This window comes from Staurois parvus, unplaced genomic scaffold (genome assembly GCF_062004578.1).
Source record: "Staurois parvus isolate SC_StPar_1 unplaced genomic scaffold, SC_StPar_1.0 ptg001973l, whole genome shotgun sequence".
In the NCBI taxonomy this organism is placed as follows: domain Eukaryota; kingdom Metazoa; phylum Chordata; class Amphibia; order Anura; family Ranidae; genus Staurois; species Staurois parvus.
Genome location: NW_028319769.1, coordinates 43,037 through 56,045, shown reverse-complemented (window position 1 = coordinate 56,045; position 13,009 = coordinate 43,037). Strand labels below are relative to the sequence as shown.

General features: G+C 49.4%; 1 protein-coding gene across 1 annotated transcript in view; it reads left to right on the top strand.

Annotated features, from left to right (window-relative positions):
* Positions 1 to 3,733, top strand: part of LOC149433127 (protein sel-1 homolog 3-like) — a 141,531-nt gene extending 137,798 nt beyond the window's left edge. Inside the window, exon 23 of the mRNA XM_089664624.1 lies at positions 3,338 to 3,733. Within this exon, the coding sequence (XP_089520750.1) occupies positions 3,338 to 3,439 (102 nt within the window). The 3' untranslated portion in view covers positions 3,440 to 3,733. The remainder of the gene's footprint in view (positions 1 to 3,337) is intronic.
* Positions 3,734 to 13,009: the final 9,276 nt, after the last annotated feature.

Sequence of the window (13,009 nt, the reverse complement as noted above, 5' to 3'; positions counted from 1 at the left end):
CCATTCAGCCGGGAGCAGTGAGTTTTTGTTTTTAAATACTTAAAGTGAAACATTAAACATTTCCAATTCCTTATTCCAAATATCATCCCTGGGGGCACCTAATCCTGGGGGGGGGCTAATCCTTGTAGGACCTAATTCTGGGGGGGCTCTAATCATGGGGAGTCCTAAACCTGGGGGGCTAATCCTGGTAGGTCCTAATCCTGGGGGGGTCCTAATCCTGGGGGGGCCTAATCCTGGGGGGTCCTAATCCTGGCAGGTCCTAATCCTGGGGGGCCCTAATCCTGGGGGGGGTTCTAATCCTGGTAGGTCCTAATCCTGGAGGGTCCTAATCCTGGGGGGAGGGGGGCTAATCCTGGTAGGTCCTAATCCTCGGGGGTTCTAATCCTGGGGGGACCTAATCCTGGGATGTCCTAATCCTGGGGGGCGGGGGGCTAATCCTGGTAGGTCCTAATCCTCGGGGGTTCTAATCCTGGGGGGACCTAATCCTGGGATGTCCTAATCCTGGGGGGCAGGGGGCTAATCCTGGTAGGTCCTAATCCTGGAGGGTCCTAATCCTGGGGGGAGGGGGGCCTAATCCTGGTAGGTCCTAATCCTGGGGGGGACTAATCCTGGTAGGTCCTAATCCTGGGGGGGCTAATCCTGGTACAGTGCAGGAAATGCGTATTTGCTCCCCCCTGATGCTGAATGTTCGCCCCTCACACAGAAATGATCGGTCTAACAATGGAATGTTCGCCCCTCACACAGAAATGATCGGTCTAACAATGGAATGTTCACCCCTCACACAGAAATGATCGGTCTAACAATGGAATGTTCACCCCTCACACAGAAATGATCGGTCTAACAATGGAATGTTTGCCCCTCACACAGAAATGATCGGTCTAACAATGGAATGTTTGCCCCTCACACAGAAATGATCGGTCTAACAATGGAATGTTCGCCCCTCACACAGAAACGATCGGTCTAACGATGGAATGTTCGCCCCTCACACAGAAATGATTGGTCTAACAATGGAATGTTCGCCCCTCACACAGAAATGATCGGTCTAACAATGGAATGTTCGCCCCTCACACAGAAACGATCGGTCTAACAATGGAATGTTCGCCCCTCACACATAAATGATTGGTCTGACAATGGAATGTTCCCCCTCACACAGAAATGATCGGTCTAACAATGGAATGTTCGCCCCTCACACAGAAATGATCGGTCTAACAATGGAATGTTCGCCCCTCACACAGAAACGATCGGTCTAACAATGGAATGTTCGGTGTAACACTGAGAGACAGAATACAACAACAAATTCAGCAGAAATGCGTCTAACAAATGGTGACGGATCTGCATGTTCATGAGGGAAAGAAGGATTTGATCCCCTATCATTCAGCAGGATTTCTGGCTCCCAGGTGTCTCTCATACAGGTAACAAGCTGAGATTAGAAGCAGTCTCTTAAAGGGAGTGTTGCTAATCTCATTGTGTTACCTGTATAAAAGACACCTGTCCACAGGAGCCATCAAACCATCAGATTCCAAACTCTCCACCATGGCAAAGACCAAAGAGCTGTCCAAGGATGTCAGGGACAAGATGGTAGACCTACACAAGGCTGGACTGGGCTACCAAACTATGGCCAAGCAGCTTGGTGAGAAGGTGACAACAGTTGGTGCAATCATTCACAAATGGAAGAAACACAAAACAAGTGTCAGTCTCCCTAGGTCTGGTGCACCATGCAAGATCTCACCTCGTGGAGTGTCAATGATCATGAGAACAGTGAGGAATCATCCCAGAACTACACGTGAGGATCTTGTCAATGATCTCCAGGCAGCTGGGACCACAGTCACCAAGAAAACAATTGGTAACACACTACGCCGACAAGGACTGAAATCCTGCAGTGCCCGCACGGTCCCTCTGCTCAAGAAAGCCCATGTCCAGCCCGTCTGAAGTCTGCCACTGAACATCTGAATGATGCCGAGGAGGACTGGTGGGAAGTGTTGTGGTCAGAGGAGACCAAAATCCAGCTCTTTGGTATCAACTCAACTCGCCGTGTTTGGAGGAGGAGGAATGCTGCCTATGACCCCAAGAACACCATCCCAACTGTGAAACATGGTGGGGGAAACATTCTGCTTTGGGGGGGTTTTTCTGCTAAGGGGACAGGACAACTGCACCGCATCAAAGGGACGATGGACGGGGCAATGTACCCTGAAATCTTGGGTGAGAACCTTCTTCCCTCACCCAGGGCATTGAAAATGGGTGGTGGATGGGGGTTCCAGCATGACAATGACCCAAAACACACGGCCAAGGCAACAAAGGAGCGGCTCAAGAAGAAGCACATTGAGGTCCTGGAGTGGCCTAGCCAGTCTCCACACCTTCATCCGATGGAAAATCTATGGAGGAGCTGAAAGTTCGAGTTGCCAAACGTCAGCCACCAAACCTTAATGACTTGGAGAGGATCTGCCAAGAGGAGTGGGCCAAAATCCCTCCTGAGATGTGTGCGAACCTGGGGGCCAACTCCAGGAAACGTCTGACCTCTGTGATGGCCAACAAGGGATTGGCCACCAAGTACTAAGTCTTGTTTTGTGAAGGGGATCTTGTTTTCCCTCATGAACATGCAGATCCGTCATCATTTGTTAGACGCATTTTTGCTGAATTTGTTGTTGTATTCTGTCTCTCAGTGTTACACTGAACATTCCATTGTTAGACCGATCATTTCTGTGTGAGGGGCGAACATTCCATTGATAGACCGATTGTTTCTGTGTGAGGGGCGAACATTCCATTGTTAGACCGATCATTTCTGTGTGAGGGGCGAACATTCCATTGTTAGACCGATCATTTCTGTGTGAGGGGCGAACATTCCATTGTTAGACCGATCGTTTCTGTGTGAGGGGCGAACATTCCATTGTTAGACCGATCGTTTCTGTGTGAGGGGCGAACATTCCATTGTTAGACCGATCGTTTCTGTGTGAGGGGCGAACATTCCATTGTTAGACCGATCGTTTCTGTGTGAGGGGCGAACATTCCATTGTTAGACCGATCGTTTCTGTGTGAGGGGCGAACATTCCATTGTTAGACCGATCGTTTCTGTGTGAGGGGCGAACATTCCATTGTTAGACCGATCATTTCTGTGTGAGGGGCGAACATTCCATTGTTAGACCGATCATTTCTGTGTGAGGGGCGAACATTCCATTGTTAGACCGATCGTTTCTGTGTGAGGGGCGAACTTTCCATTGTTAGACCGATCATGAGGAAAGTATCACTTTGGGTGACCCAATCACATTGACATTCATTGTATAAACAAAGTTCTGGGGTTTGTTTACATTCCATTAACCCTTCATTGCTGTTTTCCCTCCAGTTCTCCAGTGCGGCTGCCATTGCCATTGTGACGGCGCTCAGCGTGATGACGATTTGCGGACGATTACAGAGCGCGGCGAGACGCCTGCAGCTGGTTGTATGATGGAGGCCGCCATGTTCTCTTTGCTGGCCATTCTGGTCCATTTCATGGGACATGTTATTGGCAGGATCCTTGTCACTCCATGGTCTCTGGTGGTAGATCACATGACTCCTCCCAGGGACCGAGCTCAGGACCTTTATATGACCACGCCCCATTACCCTAATACAGGAGGCCACACCCCATTACCCTAGTACAGGAGGCCACACCCACCACTGGACCCACCCACAGCGCAGCCAACAACAGAAAATGATTCCTGGATCTTCCAGAACATATTTACATTAAATTCCATTTTCAGAATGTGTCGTGATATTTACAAGTTTGGGGGATTCCCACCACTCCTGGCGAATAAATAACGAGACCTATTGAGTTAAATCTGAACCAATAATAAATTCCGATCATCCAATAAAAAGACGAATCCTGGAATGACCAGAAACCAACCCGCCATTGGATGGAGAGCATCATCCATATCACCAATATGTAGAGGACCTCTCCTGTGCCCTAATAATCTCACCATCCTCATTGAGGGATTCCCACCATTCCTGTGCCCCTTATGAGGGGTTCCCACCATTCCTGTGCCCCTTATGAGGGGTTCCCACCATTCCTGTGCCCACTATGAGGGGTTCCCACCATTCCTGTGCCCACTATGAGGGGTTCCCACCATTCCTGTGCCCACTATGAAGGGTTCCCACCATTCCTGTGCCCACTATGAGGGGTTATAACCATCCCTGTGCCCATTATGAGGGGTTCCCGCCATCCCTGTGCCCATTATGAGGGGTTCCCGCCATCCCTGTGCCCATTATGAGGGATTCCCACCATCCTTGTGCCCATTATGAGGGGTTCCCACCATTCCTGTGCCCACTATGAGGGGTTCTCACCATCCCTCTCCCTGCTAGACGTTATTTTATACCAGGGGTGTCCAACCACTTGACTTTCCTGTCCACATTGGAGGAATTGTCTCTGACAATAAGGGGAATGGGTGTCCTGTCTGCAGCTCTGTCAATAAATAGCAGCTAAACTCAAAATCAGTTTACTGCAGCAGATCAAGCAGTGATTGTATTTGGTTGCTGGAGGTTACTGCACATCCTTACTTCTCAGTGATTGGTTGCTAGAGATTACTGCACATCATTACCACTCACCCATTGGTTAATAAAGGTTACTGCACATTATTACTGCTCACCCACTGGTTGCTAGAGGTTACTGCACATCATTACAGCTCACTGATTGGTTGCTAGAGGTTACGGCACATCAATACTGCTCACTGATTGGTTGCTAAAGGTTACTGCACATCATTACTGCTCACTGATTGGTTGCTAGAGATTACAGCAGATCACTACTGTTCACTTATTGCTTGCTAGAGGTTACTGCACATTTTTACTGCTCGCTGATTGGTTGCTATTGGTTACTGTGCATCATTACCATTTATGAAGGGGACATTCACACTGAGGAAGGGAGTGTGGGTGGGGCAGACACAGGAGGAGAGGGCGGGAGGAGGAGGGGTATAACCAGATTTCTCTCTCCTCCCCTTGTCTGTGGTGGGCTGGGAACTGTAAGCACTGGGGGCGGAATATGTAGGGAGGGTGGAACCCGGCGGCAGTGCTGCAGGAAATGGGGGGGGGGGGTTGCAAGGGAAGCATACAAGAGCCCAGAAGAAGATGGATAGGAGGGGTGGCCAGGCAGTATAAAGAGGAACCGAGAAATGCACAGATCAGTTCCTCTATTTGCCACCCAGACGCCCCTCTTACCCAGGTGGTCCCGGTAAATGCCCGGTGTGCACTATGGCCAGTTTGGGCCTGGATGATAGACTCAATGACTGCAGTAGCAGGCAGGACTTTCACACATGCCCCTCTTTACCTCCCCAGTGGGCAGCATTCAGCAGAGGTGATGGTGGCTGGAACCCCATGGGGGTGTAATATATATATATATATGAATGTCTCCGCTGTTTACATATGAATGCTGGGTATGTACATGTGAATGGCGACACATGACTTATCTGTACATGGCAGTAAGGCAGAGCTGGGTAGAATAAGGGACAGCACTTCACACTGAGATATCGGGACACAGACCGGGACAAGGGAATGTAAACCAGGACAGTCGGCAAGTATGGGGCAGCTGCTTTGGGCCCCAGAACAATGACTGGGCCCAGGGAAGCTGCCCCTTTTGCCCCTCCTTAATGATGGCCCCGGGGATGACATGTATAGGGCACATGGGGGATGACACGTATAGGGCACATGGGGGATGACACGTAAAGGGCACAGGGGGGATGACACGTATAGGGCACATGGGGGATGACACGTATAGGGCACAGGGGGGATAACACGTATAGGGCACATGGGGGATGACACGTATAGGGCACAGGGGGGATGACACGTATAGGGCACACAGGGAAGACACGTAAATGGCACACGGGCGATGGCACATATAGGGTACACGGGGGATGACACGTATAGGGCACAGGGGGGATGACACGTATAGGGCACATGATATGTTCTGCTGCCGATATACACAAAGATAAATGTCCGTATTCACCAAAGTCCCCTGTGTGGTCTCTGCAGTGATTTCCATGGTATGTACGCACTCTCCTCCACCTCTTGTGAATCCCCGACTGGTGGTGCAACTGGCTGTGCGACTGGCTGTATGACTGGCTGTGTGACTGGCGGTACAACTGGTAGTATGACTGGCTGTGCGACTGGCGGTACGATTGGCTGTATGACTGGCTCTGCGACTGGCTGTGTGACTGGCTGTGCGACTGGCTGTGTGACTGGCGGTACGATTGGCTGTATGACTGGCTCTGCGACTGGCTGTGTGACTGGCTGTGCGACTGGCTGTGTGACTGGCTCTGCGACTGGCGGTACGACTGGCTGTGCTGTGGAACACCCACCCCCCCACTGTTTCTTTTTTTTATTTTTTTATAAAAATGTGAGTCGTGCTGCAGCAGATTCTATACATTGTACAGATGTGCAACTCTGAAGGTGGTTTAGGTGGACCAGCCAAGCGTGATATTTAAAGACTTGAAAAATGAAAAATGATTGCCACTTTAAAAAATGTACTTTTTGAATATTTTTTTCCTGTCCCCCCAGGGCTGTCCTCCAGTCCCGAGTCCCGGAGTTCCCGAGTCCCCCAGGGCCGTCCACGAGTTCCCGAGTCCCCAAGTTCCCGAGTCCCCGAGTCCCCCAGGGCCGTCCACGAGTTCCCGAGTCCCTGAGTCTCCGAGTCCCTGAGTTCCCAAGTCGCCGAGTCCCCCAGGGCCGTCCACGAGTTCCCGAGTCCCCAAGTCCCCGAGTCCCCGAGTTCCCGAGTTCCCGAGTTCCCAAGTCCCCGAGTTCCCAAGTCCCCGAGTTCCCAAGTCCCCGAGTTCCCAAGTCCCTGAGTCCCGGAGTTCCCGAGTCCCCCAGGGCCGTCCCCGAGTTCCGGAGTCCCCGAGTCCCCATACCACTTTTATGCCCAATAACTTGCACAGTAGCCTTCAATATGGGCACTTTTGAATTTATAAGTTGGAGTCCCAAAGACTTTAGGTTCAAACTTTCGACCTCGAACAGAACGTGGGGGTGTTCAGCCCATCACTACTTTGCAGCACTGGGGTCTAGTACTCACTCAGCCACAAGATCATTGGTTGCTGTCACGACCAATCTGTCATGGATCCCCCCAGCCGCCACGCCCACAGCGACTATCTAACAGAGGAGCGCATGTGTGGCCGTGACTTGGGGTACGAGGGAATAAAGGGGACTGAACTCTGAATATATAAAACCGTATATAAGATCAGCCGTGATATCCTTCCACAGCTGCACTACCTCTGCCCACCACCGGGGGGAGACTCCACTCCAATCCAGAGGGCTGACCACACACTGGCAGATACAAATCTTACATACAATCTGGTGCACTGATTAGAGTTGAGGAGCAGCTTAGTAATCACACCCTTCTAGAGTCCCTCCAGCTACCTACAGCTTGAACCCCGGTGTTACCACTCTTCCACACACCCCCACACCAGACACACCACAAAAGGTAGCCTGCCACCACCCAACAGTTTGTCTGCAGAATGGTTTGCTGGGACACCCCACACACAGATCTCCGTCTGGCCGATCTGTTACCTTTGCAATCTGCGTGCAATCTGCCCACACACAGTGCAGTTGCATACAGATTGGTAATGAGCTTAACCGAGCATATAAAGGCACTAAAATACAATCCAATCTAATCTCTCCAATCTAATCCCTCCAATCTAATCTCTCCAATCCAATCTAATCTCTCCAATCTAATCTCTCCAATCTAATCTCTCCAATCCAATCTAATCTCTCCAATCTAATCTCTCCAATCTAATCCCTCCAATCCAATCTCTCCGGAGATATGAGCCCGAGTTTAAATACACAGAAGTTCACCAATTAATTTTAAGAGTTAATTTCCCAAAAGTGGGCGGAGCATAAAATATGTACAAAATATAAAAAGTTACAGAAATACAAAAAATACAAGAAGACACACAAATGACTAATTACTATAAAATAAAAGGAAATAAAAGACAGAAGTAAAACTTTACAGCAATCCATCAGTCAAATCAAACCGGCTCCATACGAATCACAATGTCCCAATGTCCGGGGACTCAATTTATGGGGATATGGACGTAGGCGGGATATTAGTCCTCAGCCAATTGACCATTGGGGTATGCTCCTGTACCTGCCCACAGGATATTCTGTGTGCTGACCCGCCCAAGTTCAATTGGACCAAGACCGGCTTGAAACACCAAGTCGGGGATTGGATTTCCGGTACCAGCGCATCGGCCCGATCGCGACAGTACCAAACACCATTCAACTGTCACCATCCAGCGCCACCTAACCATTCCCTGCATTTTCCTGGCCTTCTACCTAAGCCACAAATATGGTTTTTAGGTGTCGATGTGGCGCACAGAGTGCCCTAACAGAAGGGAGTATTTTCATCTCTCTGCAACTAATATTTTAGCTTTTATGAGAGATGAAACATACTCCTTTTGATGGATGGATATATTTGTAGCTCCCTGCTGTCATGAAGCCACTCTGTCTGGAGCCACTTCCTCCAAAACCGCTTTCCCCAGAAGGTGACAAAACCTTATTTAGCACAAAGGTGACACTTCCAGAGGAAGCCGGGCTTTTCAGAAGCCAATTGATGCTAATTGATGAGCTCTAATTGATGAGCTCCTGTCTGAATACCTATGACTGAATATACATCCTTAATGACAATGGAATGCCCCTAAGGTTACGATTACATCTTGCCACCGATCATATCCTATCCACTCAAATCTTACACGTACGTTACAAATGCCTCCTGCCAATATCTTCCAGGTTCTTCCTAATGATGGAGGTGTAGACTCACACTGCCTTTGGACAACTTGGACTCTCTCCCACAGCTTCCTCCTGGCTCTACTACCATGAGCTCTCTCCCACAGCTTCCTCCTGGCTCTCCTACCATGAGCTCTCTCCCACAGCTTCCTCCTGGCTCTCCTACCATGAGCTCTCTCCCACAGCTTCCTCCTGGCTCTCCTACCATGAGCTCTCTCCCACAGATTCCTCCTGGCTCTCCTACCATGAGCTCTCTCCCACAGCTTCATCCTAGCTCTCCCATTGAGCTCTGTCCTGACTCCACTGGCTCCTTGGGCTGGCTTTGGGAATAGGCCCCCTAGCTCAGCTTAGCTGAGACCTTGGTGTCTTCATTCTCGCTTTCTCCCCAGACTTCTCCCCAGGAGGGCAAGGCCCTTTAACAGGGGTCTCCTCATGCAGAGCTGAACTCAGGCACACTGCCCTACACACACACACACACCATCTGGGGGCACACCTCCCCAGGAATTGGCTGGAGTGCCATGAATATTCAGGCTGCAGACTCTGCCCTTTCTCCAAACTATGTTCCAGAACTCTCTGGAAGACAGGGGTAGGAAGCAGAGCAGCAGCTTGTGGAACCTTGAGCAGCCCATTTAATCAACCCCTGTTCATCTGATTACAGAGGAGCCAGACTCAATTTGCATAGCAGCCTACGGGTCATTTATCGGACGAATTTTCGGCCGATATTCACGCTGTTAGTGGGCAATGCTGTCAGCCGTGGTTCTCCTTGTATCTTTTTATCGGTCATGCTGGAAAATCGGCCGTTTTTCGTGGACATTGGTGGCAGCAACGGCAACGACCTAATTTTCATTTATCGTCCGACAATTTGGCCAATAAACGGCCTGTGGCCAACCTAAACTAGAAGGATGCTACACAAGTGCCAGGACTTTTGTCAGATGTCAGGATATCTTCTAGGTGTCCGGATGTATATCAGATGTCAGGACATGTATCAGATGTCACAATATGTAGCCCGGCTGACATTGTCTCTGTTATCCTTCCCCTTCACTGCAGCTGAGGGAACAAACGCTGTCACTAAAGGGCTGTGAGCAGCCTAATTACATCCCCATAGCCAGGAGACACAGAGGAAGAGGATATGGACCGCTGTGCCTTCTGGGAATGACGAAAGGCCTTAATAGTCATGGAGAAAGGAATGTCCACACGGAAAATGAATTTTCCACACTTTATAGCACATTTGACAAACCAGCAGAATTCCTCATTGCGGAATGCTACATGGAAGGCTAGCCAGTCTGTACATGAAGGTCAGACACTCTGTAGTAGTCATTCCAGCCACAGGACCCACAAATGAGGGTCAGAAGGGATCAAGGTGCCTTCTTCAGGATACCAGTCTCTTCCCAATGTCCCTTCCATACCTCTATCCAGCCGGGAACGCCCCCAGGTGGCTCCGGCATTCCGAATCTCCACCACCACTCACATCTTCTCTACCACCTCGCTTGGAACTTCAGCCCTACAAAGGGCCCTTGAGATCAGCTGTGCAGGAGACAAAATTCTAACAGAACTGGCATGTTTGTCTGCCATGGCCCGACAACACACTGATATTTATATGGGCACTGACTGAACTCCTGACATCAATTTGGAGGGACTCACCTGTAGGCTCAGTGGTGTCCCTCCTAAATGTAACCATAACAGGTAGTTAGTGTTGATGGGGAATCCCTCCCACAGTGCTATTGTGTTCTGGTGGTGGGGGGGGGGGGGGGTTCTGCTGGTGGGGGGGGGGGGGCAGCTATAGTCAGTGGCATTAGTCGTTCATGAAAAACCTTACCAGGCGGGTTGTACACAAGTCAATGGATAGATCGAGTCGTGTACAACCAGGGATCCCATACATAGACTAGAATTTTGATCCATGTGTGGCCAGCTTTATCACTGTTGGTTGCTCCAGTTGTTTTCTGCCCCGCAGGACCTTTGTCTGTTCATGAAAGACCATGGCCACTGAGAATAGGGGACCCGAGGAAACGGCTCCTTCAGGGGTGAACGCTGCACAATGTATAGCAGATGTATATCAGAAATCAGGCTGTATATCAATTGTTCAGATGTATCTCAGGTGTCAGGATGTATGTCAGGTGTCAGGATACTCATCAGGTGTCAGGATGTATGTCAGGTGTCAGGATGTATCTCAGGTGTCAGGATGTATGTCAGGTGTCAGGATGTATGTCAGGTGTCAGGATGTATGTCAGGTGTCAGGATACTCATCAGGTGTCAGGATGTATGTCAGGTGTCAGGATGTATGTCAGGTGTCAGGATGTATGTCAGGTGTCAGGATGTATGTCAGGTGTCAGATGTATGTCAGGTGTCAGGATACTCATCAGGTGTCAGGATGTATGTCAGGTGTCAGGATGTATACCAGGTGATGGGAAATTTATTGGGTATTGGGATGTATGTTGAGATGTATATCAGATAAAAGATGTATGTCAGGTGTCAGAAATCTCATCAGTTGTCAGGATGTATCTCAGTTGTCAGAATGCTCATTAGTTGTCAGGATGTACAGTGCCTTGAAAAAGTCTTCCTCCCCCTTTAAATCCCCCCCATGTTGTCATGTGACAGCCAGAACCGTCAATGTATTATATTGGGATTGGATGTGATGGACTGACACAAAGTGGCACATGATTGTGAAGTGGAAGGAAAATGAGAAATGGTTTCCAACATTTGTGACTAATAAATCTGTGAGAATTGTGGCAGCATTTGTATTCAGCCCCCTTTACTCTGATAACTAAAATCTAGTGGAACCGATTGCCTTCAGAAGTCACCTAATTAGTACATAGCGTCCCCCTGTGTGTCATGTGATCTCAGTATAAATCCAGCTGTTCTGTGAAGCCCTCAGAGGTTTGTTAGAGAACATCAGTGGACAAACAGCAACACGAAGGCCAAGGAACACACCAGGCAGGTCAGAGATAAAGTTGTGGAGACGTTTAAAGCAGGGTTAGGTTATGAAACAATCTCCCAAGCTTTGAGCATCTCACGGAGCACTGTGTTCAATCCATCATACAAAAATGGGAAGAGTAAGACCCAACTGCAAACCTAGCAAGACATGGCCGTCCACCTAAACTGACCGACCGGGCAAGGAGAGCATTCATCAGAGAAGCAGCCAAGAGGCCCATGGGAACTGTGGAGGAGCTGCAGCTCAGGGGGGAGAATCTGTCCTCAGGACAACTATTAGTCGTGCGCTCCACAAATCTGGCCTTTATGGAAGAGTGACAAGAAGGAAGCCATTGTTGGAGGAAAGCTATAAGAAGTCCCATCTGCAGTTTGTGAGAAGCCATGTGGGGGACACAGCATACATGGAAGAAGGGGCTCTGGTCAAATGAGACCAACATGGGACTTTACGGCCTAAAAGCAAAATTCTATGTGTGGCAGAAAACTAACACTGCACATCACCCTGAACACACCATCCCCACCGTGAAACATGGTGGTGGCAGCATCATGTGGTGGGGATGCTTTTCTTCAGTAGGGACAGGGAAGCTGGTCAGAGTTGATTGGAAGATGGATGGAGCCAAATACAGGGCAATCTTAGAAGAAAACCTGTTAGAGTCAGCAGAAGACTTGAGACCGGGGCGGAGGTTCCCCTTCCAGCAGGACAACGACCCGAAACATCCAGCCAGAGCTACAATGGAATGGTTCCGGTCAAAGCATCTTCATGTGTTAGAATGGCCCAGTCACAGTCCAGACCCAAATCCAATGGAGAATCTGTGGCCAGACCTGAGAATTGCTGTTCCTAGACGCTCTCCATCCAATCTGACAGCTTGAGGGATTCTGCAAAGAAGAACGGGCAGAAATGTCCCTCTCTAGATGTGCAAAGCTGGGAGAGATGTCCCCAAAAAGACTTGCAGCTGGAATTTCAGCCAAAGGGGGTCCTACAAAGTGTTGACTCCAGGGGGCGAATACAAATGTCGCCACACTTCTCACAGATTTATTGGTCACAAATGTTGGAAACCATTTCTCATTTTCCTTCCACTTCACAATTATGTGCAAACACAAATGCTCCTGCGCTTGAGGATGGACTCGATGCTACAACCACATTAAGAATGTCCTGGAACATGCACACCTTGCTGCCCTCAATAGACGGGGGAATCCAAATATACTGAATGAGGAAAGAACACACAGAGGGCGCTCAGGCCGAGGGCATTACCATGAAAAACGTTTAATAAGAAATAAAGTAGGTGTTGTACTCACAAACGAGGCACATCATGAAAGAACAGCTGGGTCATCACCGCGCTGAGTAACA